Raw genomic sequence first — 21,738 nt, 5'->3', positions numbered from 1 at the left:
AGTCCACTGTCAAATAGCGGGAATAATGCAGAATTCGCGTTAAACAGGAAAACTGTTTTTAATTTGACCTACTCTTTGCAAATGTATCAACTGTATTGCCCAATACTCAACATAAATTTAAAAAATTCCACAACAGCGTTGTCTTATTTGTGGTTAGTAGAATAATTCTCCTTCATGCCCTTTCAGTAACGTTATAATTATGCGTTTGTAAGGCATCACACATGACGGGGAACTTTGATGATCTGCATCAAGGTTTTCTTGTTTACTTTGCCCTACCCTTATCACAAGTATGTGTAACGGAGTACCTGATTGCTGCCACATGCTGCTTTCACATGCAGATTACAGCCTTGAAAAGAACATAAAAGCCCATGTTGGGGAATAGAAGTATTCTAATTACACTGCAGAATGTTACTACTGGTTCTGTGCACCTTGTTGCTGTGGGAGGAGGCCTTCTCTGACACAACCGTTACAATCCACAACGAGTGGCTCGCCCAAGGTGGACGGGTCTATTATGAGTCTGAGAGATGGAACAAGATTAATGGGCTCACTCAAACGAACCTAATTCCTAAATGTAAATCTATCGGAACGGCTCCCGGGCGTTGGGTGAACAGAGACCTGAGAGATGCTCTCTTTGCAAATGTAAGTATGACGTAAAAATCACATTCCGTGCAAAAACTGATTTAATGATATGATATGATTCATGTATGATTTCAAAGTCTCAGTATACCTTCTGAATCTATGTTTTGATGGGTATATTGCAAGGAGCTGTATTCCTACCTACTTTACAAAGGGGGTGAGACAGTGAGTGAGAGTGTGTGTATCCATATACAGATCATCGCCAATATTTCAACTTTTGATTTGTCTGATATAGATTGAGTGTGTCCATTTTGTGCAAATGTTTGTTGGATCCGATCTCATGTGCATATAGACATGTGTTCGAATTCAGTAAACTACACGCTGCCTCCTACCAGCAGTCAATCCCTGGATTGTCTGGTCCAGACTCGATTATTTACAGACTGCCATCATATAGCTGGAATATTGCTGAGTGCGGCGTAAAACAACAAACCAACCAGAAAAAATCTTACCAGTGGTTTTAAATACCAGAGCCGCGTGCTTTAGCCCAAATCGACATCAACCATGACCCTTGATCTGTACAGTCTATACCTGTGTATATTAGGGCATACCATCTCAGATAAGGCATGTATCACTGCACGCATACATTGTATCGATTCAAAGTAAACCCATGAAGGCGAAGTGTGGTACGTAAACAGTTTACATAATTATTTGAGGGAGTACAAAGAGAAAATGTTTAAACTAGATGTTCAAAGTTGCTTTGAATAAAACGCTATAGTTATCCCGTGACAAATTATAAAGTGTGTAGGTAAAACATATGGTATATTTCACGATGGCCATTTGAGAGAATCGCTATGCAAGCATTACACTTAAACAACAATGATGAAACACGGGACAATGGGCTAGGTGTTGAAACATATTCTTACACATATTCATACATCAATGTAGCTTTTTTTTTAAAAAGACATAAATAACTAGTTGTTATTTTGTATGTCTAAAACATTTGCTAGCCTTACATGTAGCACATATTGCACGTTTAAGTATCAAACAGTATCAAATAAGGTATCGTGCAATCTTCATGAAGGTTATATACCAATATTTTTTTTATTATTACATGTGCGGTTCAGAAAAGAAGTAAATGTATTACTATATGATAACCTTATGATTACCTAATTCTTACTCTCATATATGATCACTCTTTCAAAACAATGCTCTCCTGGAAACATTTGTATTCAAATAATCCGAAAATGCAAGTAATGTAGATATGAAGATATATTCCTCCATACAAAAACTGGCAAATCCATGCATATTATATATTTTTTCAGTGGCCCCAAAGCCCCAGTCACCCTGGTTACCCCGACCCCACCTATCTCCAGAACCATACATTCCAGTCAAAGACATGGGCGTCCTATATGCTACAACTGGATGGCTATGGGAGCGGCATCGACAACATGGTCTGGAACATACAAGGTCTGGTTTCTTCTGGCATTATTTTAACTGACAGACAATGTCAAGTTTGTGTTGGACGAATCCTGTCTGATCATTATAATCAGGATCAGGGAGTTCCACAAGGCAGTATTTTGTTTGTTACCTTGTCCAGTATAAAAATAAATAGTCTATCACAAGTATTAAATGACTCAATCGATAGGTCATTGTTTATGGAAGATTTTAATATCTCATGTCGTGGTAAAAACATGCGTGTTATTGCACACTAATTACAGTTGTGTCTGAATATATTTCATAAATGATATCTTGAGAGTGGCTTTACGTTTTCGCCGACCGAGACGAATTGTATACATTTCTGTCGCAAATATAAACCACATAAAGACCCCAAACTCTTTTTAGAGGCCACTCCAATCAAGATTGTAAAAGAAGACAATATTTTAGGATAAATTTTCGACCATCAGTTAACTTTTTTGCCACATATTAAATACCATAAGACAAAATGCCTGAAGGCCCTAGATCTGTTCAAAATGGGGAAGGAGATATCCCTTCATCACTTATGTAGATCCTTAATTCGCTCTAAACTGGACTATGGCCCCATTTATTGTTGACCCGTGAAGATCCGGGGTAAAATAGATCTTCAGCAACCCATGCTTGCCGTAAAAGGCGACTATGCTTGTCGTAAAAGGCGACTCACGGGATCGGGTGGTCAGGCTCGCTGACTTGGTTGATGCATTGCGTGGATCGATACACATGATAGTAATCACTGGATTGTCTGGTCCAGACTCGATTATTTACAGACCGCCGTCATATAGCTTGAATATTGCGGAGTGAGGCGTTAAAGAACAAACCAACCAACCAACCAACTATTGTGTATGCTGGTGCTTGCAAGAGTAATTTCGTAAAACTGGATTCAACCATCAAGGACTAAAACTATGCCTTGGTGCTTTTCGAAAGTCCCCGGTTGTCGAGGCTGATGGACCCTCCCTAAAACAACGCTGTCTGACTTAACCTTGCAATACATCACCAAATTATATTCGAATAAGTCCAATCCAGCTTTATTTTCGTCTTTAATCCTCTTTACGAAGATACTTACAATACAAAAATCATCTCCTGTTCAACCACTCGTAATCAGAATCCAGTCTGCCCTATCGGCTTCTAACATTAAACTGCAAGATATAGATCCCTCTCAACTGTTTTCATCGACTCCTTGGCAAATGCTAAAGCCAGAGGTAGACCTAAAATTATCCAAATAAAAGAAATCGGATACCAATAAACTAATTTACCAACAAGAATACAATAAGTTAAGAAACACTTTTGACACTTATAAATCCATCTTTACAGATGGATCCAAAGATGGTGGCGCTGTTGCTAGTGCCACTGTCATTTGACCCAGAATAATATCTTCACGATAGCCAGATAACAGTTCCATTTTCACTATAGAGGCAAACGCTATTTTAACAGCATTAAAATATATCAAAAACCAATCTACACATAATTGATTAAAATATGTCATTTAAACATCCACTTTTAATCAAAATTCTTGAATTATTTAATGATCTTGCTACTGGCATCATCTTTTGTGGGTTATCAAGCCATGTTGGTATCATTGGTAACATTATGGCCGATGCAGCTGCAAAAGCATCACTCAACAAATCTGTGACACCACTTCTCATCCCATACATTGATTATAAACCCTTGATTAGATCTTACATCCGCGATCTAATGCAAAGGAAGTGGGGTACCTAAGTAGGTATAAATAAGTTAAATAAAATTAAACAAAATATCGGTTACATCTACTTAGGTTATTAGTCCAGATTTTATGAGGTCATTATGCGACGATTTCGTATTTGCCATTCAAGATATACTCATGAATATCTATTGAAAGGTGAGGTTCCTCTATTCTGTATCCCTTGTGATGAAAGAATCACAGTCATGCACTCACTCACTTCAGGCATTAAATCGTTTCAAGAAGTATGTAACAAGTATTTGTCACAAAGTGACGAAATGTCCCCCGCCTGTATATACCCCATAGTACCAAATATGAAGACAATCCTGCGATTAGTTCTTGAGATATCGCGGCAACACCGTTTTCCAACTCCAAAAGCAGATTTGCCTGCTGTGACCTTGAAAATGGGGTCAAGGTCACCAAAACCGACTGGTGTCTGCAGAGTCTGTATATACACCATAGTTCCAAATATGAAGACAATCCCGTGTTTAGTTCTTGAGATATCGCGGCAACACCGTTTTCCAACTCCAAAAGCAGATTTGCCTGCTGTGACCTTGAAAATGGGGTCAAGGTCACCAAAACCGACTGGTGTCTGCAGAGTCTGTATATACACCATAGTTCCAAATATGAAGACAATCCAGTGTTTAGTTCTTGAGATATCGCGGCAACAAACAGGTGGGACGTACGGACGGTCGTGAATACTGTATCCCCCGCTTCGCGCATTCACGCGGCGGGGGACAAAAATTGGAATAGATTCTAAAAGATAACTGAAGACAGAGCGCATGGTGTCCCTGTGCTTTAGTAAATGAGTTGTGTTTAACGCCGCTTTTAACATTATTCCAGTTATATCACGCCGTATCAGCTTAATGTTGGAGGAAAGCCCGAAGTAGTGCAGGTCTCAGACGTTTACCTCTTCGGTGAAACAACGAGCACGGATATGGTGCTGACAAACCGAGAAACATAATCGGGCGAACCGTGATTCGAACCCAGAATCATAGGTTTCTGGCGTGCCCAAGGGACACAACACAGCTCAGCGAATTGCGGCGCCTTAGATGACTGGGCCAACCGTGCCCCCCACCCCTACCCTGGTGTTTTAGGCTACTGACTGTTCCATTGATCTCCTAATCTCCTAGCAATTATGTCGGCAGAATACCCACTATCACCAACAGTTGTTAATGTTTGTAACTTCATCCATCCACACTCACCCATTTACTCATAAAGCAGTTTAACACGTGATGATCATGTTTGACTTACGTTTTTTGTTTGTTAATGTTTATGTAACTTCTTTACAGGTTTGAGCTGGCCCAACTGGATGAATAAGTCTCTTCATCAAGGTAAATTCCCCAACAACATTGACGCTGCGTCAGAGTTTGTGTCGCTGATGGTTCAGAGTGCCAAGAACTACACAGGAGGACGCATTCCCCGCATATTTGAAGTCATCAATGAACCTGATTGGATTGAAAAGATTATTGACCCACAAACGAATATAGACTTCCATAAGGGCGTCGCCGACAAGCTGAAATCAAGAGTTGGAATGAAAGTTGCGGGACCATCGTTCACAAGTATGGCCTTACGAAAAGCAGACGAAAATAACTTCGCCTTCTGGAAGAAAACTGCTAAGTTTCTGGACATGTCTCTTGATCACTTGGACTTTTTCTCTTTCCACTCCTACAACTACCTGCGTGTATCGGGTGAAAATTACACTTATTTTGGCATCAATGAAGCTCGCCTGGTTGCTTCTATTGACATGGTGGAGAATTACTCTTATGTCAAGAAAGGAACAGGTGTTCAGTTAGTTAACACTGAATTTGGAAGAGGTAACGTGTTCGGAGTTGGCCCCAATGTTGAAAATGGAATGATAGAGTTCGAAACCATTTATCAACCAAACGGCTTCATGTTTACTTTCCTTAACATGAGAGAGTTTATAGACAGAGTAACAGTGTTTTTCCTCTCAAATGAGCAATACCCGGGTCATACTTCCCTTCGGAATTCCTTATTTACCATTGATGGTCATCCCCTTGAAACGACCAAATTCTTCCTGTTTTGGCAGAACTTTACTAATGATCAAAAGTTTCTCCGGGTGTCAAGTGAATACAGTGGACAGGAGAGAATAGTTGCACCTCTTGCCCTTGCAAACCCTCACACCAAAGAGATGGTAGTTCTTCTCCACAACTATGGCAGTAAATTTGAGAATGTAACACTTGACTTTCCCAACAGTTGGATCAACCCTTCTGAAGGTGAAGAAACATGCGTTCTCTTCGCAAATGGTCAACCAATTCTAAATGTTGATTCCCATTTCAACATGTCTACGCTTCATGGCACCGTCGGTCTCCCTGGATCCTCAACCTGCTTCTACAAGTTTAAAACCAACTACAACTTTGACGGAATACTCACTGACAACAAGAACACATACTATGGCAAGGACATGGTGATCCCTATCAGCAACGGACATGCACAGACCACAATCAATCTACCCAGCTCTGGCTACCATACATCTTATCTTAGAGTGGGAGTGAGCCGAGACAAGAATGCCAATGCAAAACCTCGTAGTGTTGTTTTCAATGGCCAGATGCTGTCTTCAAGCTACATGCTGTTCGATGCTATGAAGACTGGGGGGAAAACAAAATGGAACGTGTGGGTGTTCATGGTCCCTGAATCACAGGTCAAAACAACAAACACCGTCAGCATGACCTTTGATGGAGACGGTGGCGTCGTGACAACCGTTGCACTCGTTGGTGGAAAACTTCAGTAAATAAAAATTTCATTAAGAATTTTGATTCAAATCCATGACGTTCACATGTTATTAGAGGATACGAACAGATAGGCCTTGAGGTACGATACAGACGGAAAGATGTACATGGCTCCAAATCAGTTAGCACCATATCATAAACAAAACATACACTCAGGCATGTTATTCCTACTTGGTTTCTAAAGCTACTGTCGTGAAAAACAATATGTCTTAATCTTCAATTATTACCTTCGTGTCTTTCATTATCGTTAATATCTTACAATACGATTACAAGTATGTATTAAGCTCGCAAAATATATTTCTGTGCTTCAAATGTATGACATTTACAATACGAAGCTCCACTCAGCCACAAATATCGCTAGTGGAAGAAAATATTCTGGAAGGATAGTGGGCGTGAATTGTTTTCATTAGATTTGTATCTTTAAAGGTACAAGGTCGGTTTTAAATCTACAAGAAACTGTAGTGTCTCTGTCTGCAAATTACATTTAGTATTGTTTGGAACAACAATTCTGTTTATCAGCTATGAAGTGTTCATAATCTGCAACGTTCAAACTCGTTATATTTTATATACCTGTGCACGGAGAAAAAAAGGAAACAACTCTAACTCTCAATTTGGATTAATTAGCCTTCAGAAGGTGGAAACGGTCATAACGATAGCAGGCACACACGCTGCTGTTAATTTGACTGAAAACAAACGAAAATTGTGTGCTGTGTCCAATAGCAGTTTGTATGGATTGCTTGTAAAGCCATCTTCTGTTAGCAATTAGGTCATAATTGGCAATTAGTGTGTTTGTTTCGCGATCAGGGAAAACAATCAAGGCAAAACTAAAGTTATAATAAAATATTTAAGGGTATGCTATTTGCGAGAGGGGGCACGGGTGTCCCAGTAGTCTAAGGCGCCGCGATTCGCTGTGCAGAGTTGGGTCCCTTGGGCACGCCAGAAACCTATGATTGTTGGTTCGAATCCCGGTTCGCCCCGATTATGTTTCTAGGTTTGTCAGCACCATACCCCTGCTCGTGGGTTTCACCGAAGTGGTAAACGTCTGAGACCTGCATCACTTCGGGCTTTCCTCCCACATTAAGCTGACACGCCGCGATATAACTGGAATACTGTTAAAAGCGGCGTAAAACCCAACTCACTCACTCTCACTATTTGCGAGAATTTTCTGTTTGCTTGTTTATTGTTTAACGCCAAACTCAACTCTCAGGCTGCATACAGGCGGCATGTAAATAATCGAGTCTTGACAAGACATTCCAGTAAACAATATTAAGCAACGATCCACGTCGTCAACCCGATCCATTTCCCCATCTCTTACAGTATAGGTCTCTAGAGACCTTTTTTAACACGATACCATGCACATCTAGGGTTCATGCAATGAGTGTGAACGTTATAGATTCTGTTGCACTGTTCTGTGAAGTACACGTGAATTTATGTAGTACATGTTAACTACCTTAACACTAAACGTCATGACGTTTCAAGAATCCACTTAGTTATGATCCTTCTTGCTACGTTAATATGACGACAATCAAGTTACGTGCATTCCAAAAGCTTTAAGAATATTACAACATACCGACAATTGTAGGTGTTAAACAGTGGTTACCTGACAGTTGGAGTGAGTGAGTGATTATTCCGCTTTGTTACAATGGTGATCCTAAATGCTAAATACTATACTATATACTGATGTATAGAAACGTAAAATCGAGATTTGTTTGAATTAAAATAATGCATACACGTTGGACATAGTTGATAAATTCTACCAGGGGACATAAACGAAAAGCTGTATACGATATGGTCTTCTAAAGACGTCTTTTGTTTACATATGGGAAACGGTTGTGTAGGAATTATACAGAACGTATATAGAGGTTATCACATGGTTGATAGGTCACTAAATTCTACCAGGGGACATACTCGAAAAGGTGTATACGATATAGTCTTCTGAAGACGACTTTTGTTTACATATGGGAAACGGTTATGTACGAATTATACAGAACTTATAATATATCTTCCTTCCTACACGGGGGGCACGGGGGGCCCACTTGTCTAAGGCGCCGCGATTCGCTGTGCAGAGTTGCGTCCCTTGGGCACGCCAGAAACCTATGATTGTGGGTTCGAATCCCGGTTCGCCCTGATTATGTTTCTAGTTTTGTCAGCACCATACCCGTGCTCGTGGGTTTCACCGAAGTGGTAAACGTCTGAGACCTGCATCACTTTGGGCTTTCCTCCCACATTAAGCTGACACGCCGCGGTATAACTGGAATACTGTTAAAAGCGGCGTTAAACCTAACTCACTCACTCACTCACTCACTCCTTCCTACACGCCTTGCCATGTACACCTGACGAAATGTATATTCATCAAGATTTTGAATCATGGTGATGCCTCCGTGTTGAAAGTTGCTATTATCTTCATATATTACCAGAATGATTGTTATCTGAATCATTGTTACTCCCTTTCTGTACTTCATACGCTTGTAAAACATTCCTTTGAAGTGCGTTTTATAGACCAACTCATATCCACTTAAACTGCCGGGCAGCAGTAAGTATACATTCATGTATGATAGTGGCTGAAATGAAACAAACAATGAAGGAGTATTCGATTGTGACGTCTTTGATACGGGTGTCATGGTTGTGGTTTGTACCTTACGGATGCACTGTTTCGGTAACTGTGTACAGACTAGAAACGTTCTGAAAGTCTTTTGTGAACTTTTTGGGGGGTTTTCAAATCCAACTTTAAAATGTTATACTTTCTTCTGCTGGGCAAAGATTACACATAAATGGCCAACAAATACAAATAACTTGCAAGAAGCTCAACTGCCTATTTCTGACCTTGAAAGTCTGTGTCACCACAACCTTCTCCGTTACTGTCACTGTTCACACCTTTTGAGTTCCACATTATCGCACATGCTTTAGTTCTTACACCGCGTGTCAATAGGTCACGTTTGGTTCAAAAACTGGATCATGTGTATATTATACAGTAAATTTGAAGCTGCTTTACACACTAGGCTACCCAACTAAGACATGGATCATGTGTATATAATACAGTAAGTTTGAACCCCATCGCTACTACATCCACTTTCAGATTGGGACACCAACAACTGGATCATGTGTATATCATACAGTAAATTTGAAGCTGCTTTACCCACTAGACACCAAGATCTGGTTTCTAGTTATCTACGTAAGGCCTCATAAAGGACAGAAATCTGCACCAAAACCAAATAGTATTTTACAAGAATTGATTTTACTTTCGATGAAAGACAATAAAACAAGCCACTGAGCCTGATCACCTGATATATTCATCTTACTATATACTTACTATGTTACTTATATAAGCTGCTTGGGACAGAGTGTAAAACTGTGTGACCAGGAACCTGTCTCTTGTGGCTTTTGTTTAACTTTACAACAAGCAGTCAGCTTTTATTTGACGCAAAGCACTATTTCATATTCAATTACTAAGCCAATTTTGAATATAACACGCATTAGAACACCAATCTGAACCCACTTTAAAGGGTGCGTTGTCAATCTGAACCACACAAAAAAGAAAACATAATCTGGAGATACCACAAAGAGGTGTGCTAACTATGTATTTAGGATAAACTTTGACAGATGGTATGATAAATATATATGTATATGAAATCATGTAAAAGAAACCTACAACACTCCTGGCTTGCTATTGAACACACGGATCATTAAACTTTTTTGGATAAAACACACATTACCCTTGTGTCAGGTCTTTGACTATTGTCGTGCGCCTGCTGACATTCCTTACCAAGATTACATTAATCCAAAACACTTCAATAACATCGAAAAGTTCAAGGGATATCACAGTTTACCTTTCCATATTCCTTTTGTGCTTTGCTCTTCGGGACGTTAAGATACGTATCATAACCTCTACATACCATATCAACTGAACTGGTGTGCGTTAAGATACGTATCATAACCTCTACATACCATATCAACTGAACTGGTGTGCGTTAAGATACGTATCATAACCTCTACATACCATATCAACTGAACTGGTGTGCGTTAAGATACGTATCATAACCTCTACATACCATATCAACTGAACTGGTGTGCGTTAAGATACGTATCATAACATTAATACATTAATACATACATACATACACACTTACATACATTAATACATACATACTTACATACATTAATACATACATACATACACACTTACATACATTAATACATACATACTTACATACATACATACATACATACATACATACATACATACATACATACATACATACATACATACATACATACATAGTCTGGCCCAGCCAGCTTTCATCGAAAATCTGGCTGCCCAACATGAAAAGTGTGTAGTTGTTTCTACTGCAAAGGTCTCAAATAACAAAGTCATTATATGTCAAAATCACTGCATTAATATTTTTTTATAAGAAAAACATTGGAGAACTGCCATCGGAGGTAATTCCACATTTAAGGCCAGAATGCTAATTGAGAAGAAAATCTGTGAAAACTATGCATCATTACTATCAACTTTTGACCTGACTCTAAAACCTGAGGACATGTCCATTCCTCTTTGTACCGGAGTCCATAGCTCCATAAATACCCGTAAAAACAAGGATATTTTATGAGTCCAGCAAATGCAAATGTCCATGTGCCACGGATTAACCACAATTCTAAGGAAAATCAAAGTACGAGTTGCTATATATTTACATATTCTAATTGACCCAGTGGATTCAATACCATGCATATTGTCAACAACACATTGGATTTCCTTGTATTTTTGCAATCTCAGAAATGAACTAAGTTCAATCATGCCACATAATTAAGTTTGTCAGCTTTGTACACCACTTACCTCCATGGCAAACGCGAGGAAAAACCTGAGACCTTGATCCACGGGGCATTTGTCAATAAACGTGGTGACCATAGATACAGTTGCCTCTGTCTTATAAAGTTCATAACAATTTGTCAAAAAAGAAAACAAATATAGTCTCAAGTTTATTGCAAAAACAATATTTCAAATGTTACACTTCCAGAAAAAATTGGTACTTGTGAAATTTGGGGATACCACATTTAGACAGGAAGTTGTCATCCCCATGGACACACATTTTGTTCCTCTTCTTGCTGGATATTTTCTTGTTTTATATGAATCAGAATTTCTGCTAAGATTGGCAAAATCGGAAAAAGAGTATATGGCCAATAAAATAAAGTTAAGTTTCAGTCATATCGAAGATCAAATGTCGTTCAATAATAGCCAGATAGCCAAATCCCTTCTGCTGATTTACCTACATGAACTAGAAATAGAAGAGACCGGTGAAATAGCTACACCTGTTTCATATTTAGCTCTATGCATACGAATTAACAACAGGGGTGACTTCAACTTTCCTTTTGTCACATTTCCCTTTACGACTAGAATTGTCCAACAACATCAGCCCTTGGTGTGTACATCGACAACTGTTGAGGTACACTTGAACATGCACTCTCTATGAACATTTCAAAAGTTGTTTGAGTTTACACCATTCAAGGCCTCTGTGAAACGTCCAAAATGTTTAATGGCAGACATGTGGAGGATATTTCCACATGCATCAGTGATACAAAAATATGCCCGATGCAATTCTGTTGCATCATGCGTTCCGTGCTTTGCCTCAAGTGAACAGTTCGCTTGCCTATGCCTGTGTTTCTGACCTTTCACGTATACCTGGTACCATGACCAGTTTATGAATTAACGTACTGCTATGAAATATGTTTTAAATGTTCTTTTTAATGAGATCTACAAAACGTTTTAACTTCTAAATAAATTAAATCTTTCTCCGTGATAACAGTGTCCTTGACATATTCAGATAAGGGAAAACTATCTCGACTGGTTAAATTTATATCCTTTTAGTCTGGTAGGATCAAGATATAGCACAAACCGATTAAATTATCACCTTTACTTGGTAAACTCTACACAATCTGAAATACTGGTAGGTTCAATTCTCATGAAACAGAAAGCATAGTTTTGAGATATCAGCGAAAGAAACTTTTGAAATTGGAAATCACTCCTGTTTTATAAGACATTTAAATGTAATTTAATGTCAGTACTTCACTCGACGTCATTGTGACATGACCATGTACGCCATAAGTGGTACGGTATATGCACAACATTCTGACATTTCAAAAACTTTATCTAGTTAGCCTACAACTGTTTGTTTTTTTGTTTTATGAATTGCCATATAAATCATCACTTTGGGGTACTGTTAAATAAGTTTCGTTTTCGGAAAAGCGTAGACATGTTTCTGTAGGTACGCCTACCTCAACGACTGAATTGTGTTGAAGCATTATTTGAAAAACATGTGTGACAGTGATTCATAAACACATTCTCATGATATGATCGGAATCGTACTATTAACTCTGACTGCTGATTTTCAGTGACATATATTCAAATAATTTTCATCACCATTTTGCCTTTTATGCAGGTGAATTATCGAGACTGTTCTTTGGCATTGACGTTTTACAGTAGGGTTACGAAAACGATTTTGTCACTTTCATTTAAGTGTTAATATTAAAACCTGCATTTTATTACATAGAGTCGTCCCTTTAGAATGGCAGAAGTTATCAGATTATTTGTTTGGTCATATCATATTATTTTACTATAATAAAGGGGTGTTCAAGTCTTCAGGTGAAGCGTCAAATACTGACGATCTTGTAACATTTAAAACATAATTTTCATTCGAATCAGTAATGTCCCCCTACATCTATTCCACTTGTTCGTTAATGAGAAACGGAAGGAGAATAATATTGATGACACAGGCCACCTTCAAAGGTGAAGTGTGTACAAGTATTTAGGTGGAGAGAGAAATACTGACGGGATTCGATCTCGTAACCCTTGTAACGTATGGTTTCATATGAGTTCTCCTTACTTCTATTCGATGGGTTCTTTAATGAGAAACCACGGATAGAGATGAAGATTACCAAGTATACAAACAGCACAGACGAACCTTTAAAGAATTATGCAAAGAGAAACAAGATGAATTTCAGCGTTCACTCAGAGATAGATTTAATGAGATAAAAAGTGATAACAACAAACTGTGGAAGGAAATCAAGAAAATAAAATGTTGGAGGAACACAAACAGTATCAGTTCTTGGGGATGGTTTTCATTTTTCCAGAAACAGAGAGATATCAAGTGATGAAGTGAAGACAGCCATTATTAACATGAAATCAAATAAAGCACCAGGATGTGATGGGATCTCTTCTGAACTATTTCAGAATTCTTTGGATATTATTGTTTCTATATGTGTGCAACTGTTTAACGAGAAAATGAAATCAGGTGTTTATCCGGAATCATGGTGCAGAGCAGTTATATGTCCGCTGTATAAAGATGGCGATACGAACAGTGTGAATAATTATAGAGGCATTTCTTTATTACCCGTTTTGGGGAAAATATTCACAAAAATGATCAACGAACGCCTGCAGCTTTGGTGTGATGACAATAATATATTATATGAAAACCAGTTAGTTTTAGAAAAGGACGCTCAACAGTCGACAGTATTTTCACATTATATGGAACGCTACAGGAATATCTATCAAAATCAACCGGTGGAAGATTTTATTGTCTCTTCATTGACTTCAGTAAAGCGTTTGACTGTGTTCACCATAACTTGCTTTGTCATCGGCTTCTGAAATATGGTATCCATGGGAACGTTCTAAACATTCTACGAGATATGTATTCGAAACTAAAAGCTTGTGTGAGAACTGATAATATTTTAACTATTTCATTAGAACACGACAAGGATGCATGATCAGCCCGACACTCTTTTGTCTGTTTATAAATGAATTGGTCAAGGAACTAAATCAATCTGACTGTCGTGGAATATTTATCTCAGAAGAAGCACCAAATATTTGATTTTATTATACGCCGATGGTGTTGCCAACACTGCCGATACCACTGGAAGATTACAACAACAGAACAACTGTATAAGTGAATTTTGTAAAAAATGGGGCCTGTCTCTAAATATGAACAAATCAAAGAGAATCGTTTTTAGAAATGGTGGACGTTTAAGGACCTATGAAAATTGGACTTATTGGGACTATTTTTCACTCCTAAATTGCTGTGGACAAAAGCAACGGCAACACTTGCACAACAAGCAGAAAAAGTATGTCATTATATCTATAAAATAAACTATCTATGTGGAGGATTACCAATCACTACTGCAATCAAGATGTTCGAATCCATGGTTTTACCAATATTAACATATGGCTCTGAAGTTTGGGGGTTCCAATACTACGAAACTATAGAGATGGTCCTAAATATTACAAACGGAGTCTTAACCTACCCAATAATGCAAGCAATGACGCTGTTCTTGGTGAAACTGGAAGACAGCGATTATATGTGTATTATATCAGTAAATGTATTAAATACTGGACAAAATTAATCTCTATGAACACTGATCGTCTACCGAAGCAAACGTATTTAATGATGTACAAATTAGATGAAGCTGGCCGTATATCCTGGGCAACATATATAAAAAAAACATTCTTTTCAAGTATGGATTTGGCTACGCCTGTATAATTCAAGATGTTGGAGATCCGCAAATATTTATTTTACAATTCAAACAACGTATCGTGGACTGTGGTCAACAACGTTGGATTGAAAACCTATCTCAAAAATCAAAACTTAAAACATATTTAACTTTCAAATCGGTATTAACAATAGAAATGTACCTTCAGGAAGTAAACAAGAAGTCTATAAAGAAACCCTAACAAGATTCCGATGCAGCTGTCATAAACTTATGATCGAAACTGGAAGTCATACCCATATAGAAGAAAACAAAAAGATTTTGCCCACAATGTCAAAAATTTGACTTCAACTACATTGAAAATGAATATCATTTCCTTCTTATTTGTACTTCATATTCAAAATTACGTTTACATTTTATTGATACATATTTTCACACTAATCCATCATATGAAAAATTTGTAAATCTTGTGTCTTCCAAATGTAAATACACTATTACACAACTTGCTAAATATATCTACCACGCTTTTAGATTACGTGAGTCACTCACAATTCACTGATATATTATGTATGTATTATATTCCTTTCATGTATTTATGCATACACGTTATTGATATCATGTATGTTCTATGAGCCTATGGCCTGAAACTTGGAGGCAATAAACTCTGTTTATATTTAATGAGAAACGGAAGTAGAAAAATTTGAATTTCCACATGTTCCCTTCAAGCAAGTTAGTTTCAATTTAACTCAACGTGCTTTCACATCCACACCCACCCACTCACTATATTTCCATTCACTTAAATATCTCTTCAAATTCATGCCTATGGAACCAAGGACTCTGGTGATGAATGCTATGATGATGCTTTGACATGTTTTGTTTATTACTGATTATCTGGTCCTCGGTACTACGATGTTTACATTTATAAAATGCTTGCGACAGCTTCGTGCTAAGTCGAAAAGAACAATGAAGAAAGAGGCGTGGTTTATTTCACGATGAAAAAAAAAGTACCGCCATGTCGTCATTTCTGGAGATTCGAACATGCGCTCGCAACTTGGTGACGTCGTATATTGGACGACGTTTTTTTCGAGAGAGAAGTGTCTAATGGGTAGAAGGAGGTGGGCAACGCAGATAAACGCGAAGGTCGAACGATCGCATCCAAAAGCGGGATAGATATGATAATCGGTATTGGAAGAAGTGGTAGAGGTAACTGACGTGCGTACTGTGAGAAATACCCACCTGTGCATAAAATGGACTTGTCCGACTTTGCCGAGGTCGGATTCTTTTGAGGGAGTCATCATATTTAAATACGGGTAAATATCATCATCCTTTATGAGGCTGAGATCTCATAAATGCGCCCCTCGTGGTTTATTCTTCCTGCACTGTTTTATTGTACGATAAACGTGTCTTTATTTCTTAACGATAAGTAATAATTCACATACTCCCTCAATGTCAAAAATATTTGGTTGCGAGTTCTTCGATCCCATCCACCTTTGATGTCATTACTGCTGTATGACAACAAAACACTGATATCTTTTTAAGTGTCTGTCCTTTTTAACTGTACGAAATTCAGTGAAACGTAGCTTTGTTATCGTGCATGTGCTTCTGTTTTGCAAGAAAAAATATTGGATATGTAAGTACATCATCTTTTAATAAAAATCCTTACATCCCAACTTTACAGCAGCCTTTAATGAAGTTTGGCTCAGGCAAATAGTATAGCATATAGTTAAGAGAACGAGTAACAATGGCATGGTACAGTATGGTTGGTTGGTTGTTTTACGCCGCACTCAGCAATATTCCAGATATATGGCGGCTGTCTGTAAATAATCGAGTCTGGATTATGAACATCGATCCACGCAATTGGGATCGATGACATACATCAACCAAGTCAACGAGCTTGACCACCCGATCCCGCTTGTCGCCTCTTACGACAAGCATAGTCGCCTTTTGGGTTGCTGAAGACCTATTCTACCCCGGCTATTCACGGGAATACAGTATGACCCTCATGACATGACATTTTTATATCATTGGTAATGTAAAAATTAAACTTTCAGGTTGCCAAATGCTTGACGTTTGAATACTTCAGAAACGCGGAGAGGAGCTCTCTCGAGTCTGACACACATTTCCTTATCATTAACTTTGTTTTCTCATGTATCAAATATGTTTCCTCGGTCACCTCACAGCTGCCATATGTTCCTTTCACATGCAGATTACAGCTTTGTTTCAAATATTTAAAAGTCCACGCTGGTTAACATAAAGGTGATAATTCTAGTGCAGGATGTTACCACTGGTTCTTTGCACCTTGCTGCTGTTGGGAACGGCGTTCTCGGACACAACCGTCACAATCCACAACGAGTGGCTCGCCCAGGGTGGACGCGTCCATTATGAAGTTCAAAGGTGGAACAAAATTAATGGCCTCACGCAACTGAACCTTATTCCAAAGATTAAATCTATTGGAGCGGCTCCCGGTCGTTGGGTGAACGAAGACCTGAGTCTCTTTCCAGATGTACGTATGAAGTAAAACGCATCTTTCATGAAGAACCGATTTTAGGAATTGATATGATTCATCAATGATTTCAATATCTGAGTATGCCTGCAGAAACCATGCTTTGATGGGTATATTGTACGAAGTCGTGTTCCTACCAACAGTGAATGAGACATTTGGAGTGTGTGGATTGATCTATCTATATATGCTAAAGGCTCATATCATTTCTCATACTTTTTTTTTTCAGTGCGTTCCTTTGCTGCAAAGTCCCATGTTCATATAGATAGACTCAGTAGAATTCAATTGCTACCTAGTAGCACAAAGATTTAAAAAACGGAAATTCGCTCTGTGGGGCCACTTGGCCAAAATCCACATCAACTACCACCCTTGATCCGGAAAGCCTATACCTGGGCTCATTGAAACATGGTAACAGGTGCAATTACATTTTAGATCTATCATGTTTTGGTTTGGTTTGGTTTGTTGTTTAACGCCGCACAGCTATATGACGGCGGTCTGTTAATAATCGAGTCTCTCTGGACCTGACAATCCAGTGATTATTATCATGAGCATCGATCCACGCAATCGGGATCAATGACATGCATTAACTAAGTCAGCGAGACTGACCACCCGATCCCTTCAGTCGCCTCTTACGACAAGCAGAGTCGCCTTTTACAGCATGCATGGGTTGCTGAAGACCTATTCTACCTCGGATCTTCAGAGGTCAGATCAGTCATGTGTCACTGCACGACTATTTTAAAGTATAAATGTTTTGAAATGAAGAACAACTCTATATTTCTCACCAGAGGACATATACACTGAGTGGGTAGAGCATGGGGTGTTTTTCACAATGTTCATTTGAAAGAAAAGTTATGTAAGTAATACACTTAAACACAAATGATGAATCACAGGACTATGGGTTAGGTTATGGAACATGTTCTTGCATAGTCATACAATCGATGTAGGTATTTTAGACTAGAAACATAAATAAATATTTGGTGTTGAGATGTGTCTTCAAAGTCTTATATAAAGTTCTATCAAAAGTATCAAATAAGGTATGTTGGAATCTTCATCAAGGTTGTACACTGGTATTGTTCAATATTACATATGCATGTTAGTACTGCAGTTCAGCTACCTATATGTATCACAACAAAATAATACTCTAATCGTTAATCTCATAATGAATATCCTTTAAAAACTAATGTTGGTTTCGACAATACTGTCGTTGAAAAAACAATTATGTTCCTTTAATCCTAACACAGACGTTATGCAAGTATTTTTTCTTCCTCATTAAAAACCTTGCACATCCATACTATCTTATTTTGTTTTATTCAGTGGCCGCAAAGCCATAGTCACCATGGTTACCCAGACCCCACCTATCTCCAGGACCATGCACTCCAGTCAAAGACATGGAATTGGTATATGCAACAATTGAAAGAATATGGGAACTACATCGACAACATGGTCTGGAACATAGAAGGTATCATAAGTGATAAGTTACAAGAAGATGTAAAAAGAGCACTGTAGCTTTATTAAAGTTACCTGATGACAAAACAGATGTCGAATCCGATTTCACTCCTCATAACCCTGTCATCAGAATACCTACAATCTGTTATTCACCCAAACAGTGTTAAATGTCTACACCTTCATCTATCCACACACATACTAGTCAAACATGGAAGAGTATGTTTGAGTTATTATCTTATTGTTTATGTTCCTCCTTTACAGGTCAGCACTGGCCCAGCTGGATAGATAAGTCTCATCATCAAGGTAAATTCCCCAACAATGTTGACGCTGCATCAGAATTTGTGTCGCTGATGGTTCAGAGTGCCAAGGACTACTCAGGCGGGCGACTTCCCTACATGTTTGAAGTCATCAATGAACCTGATTGGATTGAAAAGATAATTGACCCACAAACGAATGTAGATTTCCACAGGGCCGTCGCCGACAAGCTGAAGTCAAGATTTGGAATGAAAATTGCAGGGCCATCGTACACCAGTATGGCCTTACGACAAGCAGACGAAAATAACTTCGCCTTCTGGAAGAAAACTGCTAAGTTTCTGGACATGTCTCTTGATCATTTGGACTTTTTCTCTTTCCACTCCTACAACTATCTGCGTGTATCGGGTGGAAGTCACAGCTACTTTGGCATCAACGAGGCTCGTCTGTTTGCTTCTATTGACATGGTGGAGAATTACTCTCATCAAAAGAAAGGAAAAAATGTTCAGTTAGTTAACACTGAATTTGGATTAGGTAATATGTTCGGAGTTGACCCCGATTTTGAAAATGGACTGACGGACTTTCAAACCGTTTATCAACCAAACGGCTTCATGTTTTCGTTCCTTAACATGAGAGAGTTTATCGACCGAGTTACAATCTTTTTCCTCTCAAACGAGCAATACCCGGGTCATACTTCCCTTCGTTATTCCTTATTTACCATGGATGGTCATCCCCTTGAAACGACCAAATTCTTCCTGTTTTGGAAAAACTTTGTTTATGATCAAAGGTTTCTCCGAGTTTCAAGTGAATACAATGGACAGGAGAGAATAGTTGCACCTCTTGCCCTTGCAAACCCTCACACCAAAGAGATGGTAGTTCTTCTCCACAACTATGGCAGCAAATTTGAGAATGTAAAACTGGATTTTCCAAACAGTTGGATCAACCCCTCTACGGGTGAAGAAACATGCGTTCTGTTCGCAAATGATAAACCAACTATGAATGCTGATTTCAAGTTCGATAGATCCAAGCTTCATGGCACCGTTGGTCTCCCCGGATCCTCAACCTGCTTCTACAAGTTTAAAACCAACTACAACTTTAACGGAATACGCACGGACAACGAGATCACATACTATGGCAAGGACATGCTCATCCCCATCAACAACGGACATGCGCAGACAACCATCCATCTACCCAGCTCTGGCTTCCATACATCTTATCTTAGAGTGGGAGCTAGCCGAGACAAGAATGCCAATGCAAAACCTCGTACTGTTGTTTTCAATGGCAACACGCTGTCTACAAGCTACATGCTGTTTGATGCTATGAAGACTGAGGGGAAAACAAAATGGAACGTGTGGGTGTTCATGGTCCCTGAATCACAGGTCAAAACAACAAACACCGTCAGCATGACCTTTGATGGGAACGGTGGCCACGTGACATCCGTCGCACTTGTTGCTGGAAAACTTCAGTAGATAAAATTCCCTTAACAAATATTTTGTTTGTTTTGATTCAAATCACATATGAGGTATGATTTGCGAGGAGCAGGTGACAGGTTATTATAGGAAGCAAATAAGTATGTTAGTGGGGTGAAAGATACAATATACTGAAGCCATAAGGAATAGATTGATCATAAAATGGTTAGTGTTATTACTATGATAAACAAATCCAATAAACTTGGTATTTTGATCAGATAGACATGGCAATTAAGCCACTTGGCAGGTTCTCTTTTTAGTAAGCTCTGTACAACGATGTGGTGTTTTCTGGCTTTAAAAAGTGCAGACCATTCCCTGAGCCATTAGATAGTGGTTTCCCGATGTGTGAGTGATTTTGCCAACAAACTTGGTCGAAACATGGCAACTTAGTTGACACTATTTCATAAATAAGGCGGTCCACACAGGTGTGTTTTTTTATTGCTACGCGCTTTCCAACGTTACTGAAGTGAATATCGATATGTATATCATTCAATCATTTTCGGCACGTTAATGTTAACATAAAGAAATGATTACGTTCTTGTGTCTCCGTATGGTAAATATTATATAATAGGAATAAATATTACATACATCACGCTTGCATACTACATTTGCTTCCCAAACATATGAGAATATTCAGCTAATAAGAAACAGATGATTGGCCCTGATAGGTGATTTGCAACTGACAATGGAAGCCAACACTAATGTGATCATAGAAAAGTAATATACTCTGAGTTTTTGAATGGCATCTGACAATGGAAGCCAACACTAATGTGATCATAGAAAAGTAATATACTCTGAGTTTTTGAATGGCATCTGACAATGGAAGCCAACACTAATGTGATCATAGAAAAGTAATATACTCTGAGTTTTTGAATGGCATCTGACAATGGAAGCCAACACTAATGTGATCATAGAAAAGTAATATACTCTGAGTTTTTGCATGGCATCTGACAATGGAAGCTAACACTAATGTGATCATAGAAAAGTAATATACTCTGAGTTTTTGAATGGCATTTAGAAGTGTTGCACATAAGGAAGAGAATATATGGATGTAAACTTCTTTATTTTGAAGAACACAACGTTTGGGACTATATGCTTACCCCT

At 38.5% G+C, this 21,738-nt stretch overlaps 2 protein-coding genes across 2 annotated transcripts; both read left to right on the top strand.

Annotated features, from left to right (window-relative positions):
* The first annotated feature begins 367 nt into the window (after window positions 1-367).
* LOC139477153 (beta-porphyranase A-like) lies at window positions 368-6,528 on the top strand. Its single transcript, XM_071259703.1, has 3 exons — window positions 368-639; window positions 1,899-2,043; window positions 5,038-6,528. Exons 1-3 carry the CDS (start codon window positions 406-408, stop codon window positions 6,495-6,497), a joined length of 1,839 nt encoding a protein of 612 aa, XP_071115804.1. The 5' UTR covers window positions 368-405; the 3' UTR covers window positions 6,498-6,528.
* A 10,669-nt stretch (window positions 6,529-17,197) lies between these two features.
* On the top strand, window positions 17,198-20,653 carry LOC139477159 (beta-porphyranase A-like). Its single transcript, XM_071259710.1, has 3 exons — window positions 17,198-17,470; window positions 18,782-18,926; window positions 19,175-20,653. Exons 1-3 carry the CDS (start codon window positions 17,243-17,245, stop codon window positions 20,632-20,634), a joined length of 1,833 nt encoding a protein of 610 aa, XP_071115811.1. The 5' UTR covers window positions 17,198-17,242; the 3' UTR covers window positions 20,635-20,653.
* Window positions 20,654-21,738: the final 1,085 nt, after the last annotated feature.

The sequence above is a fragment of the Haliotis cracherodii genome, unplaced genomic scaffold, assembly GCF_022045235.1.
Source record: "Haliotis cracherodii isolate W230 unplaced genomic scaffold, xgHalCrac1.p SCAF_31, whole genome shotgun sequence".
NCBI classification, from domain to species: Eukaryota; Metazoa; Mollusca; class Gastropoda; order Lepetellida; family Haliotidae; genus Haliotis; species Haliotis cracherodii.
This window is presented reverse-complemented; position numbering and strand designations above follow the sequence as displayed.

Coding starts and splice junctions, on each gene's coding strand:
- LOC139477153 (XM_071259703.1), top strand. CDS start 406: ATGTTACTACTGGTTCTGTGCACCTTGTTGCTGTGGGAGGAGGCCTTC. Junction 640..1,898: donor GAGATGCTCTCTTTGCAAAT/GTAAGTATGACG, acceptor ATATTTTTTCAG/TGGCCCCAAAGCCCCAGTCA. Junction 2,044..5,037: donor CATGGTCTGGAACATACAAG/GTCTGGTTTCTT, acceptor ACTTCTTTACAG/GTTTGAGCTGGCCCAACTGG.
- LOC139477159 (XM_071259710.1), top strand. CDS start 17,243: ATGTTACCACTGGTTCTTTGCACCTTGCTGCTGTTGGGAACGGCGTTC. Junction 17,471..18,781: donor ACCTGAGTCTCTTTCCAGAT/GTACGTATGAAG, acceptor TGTTTTATTCAG/TGGCCGCAAAGCCATAGTCA. Junction 18,927..19,174: donor CATGGTCTGGAACATAGAAG/GTATCATAAGTG, acceptor CCTCCTTTACAG/GTCAGCACTGGCCCAGCTGG.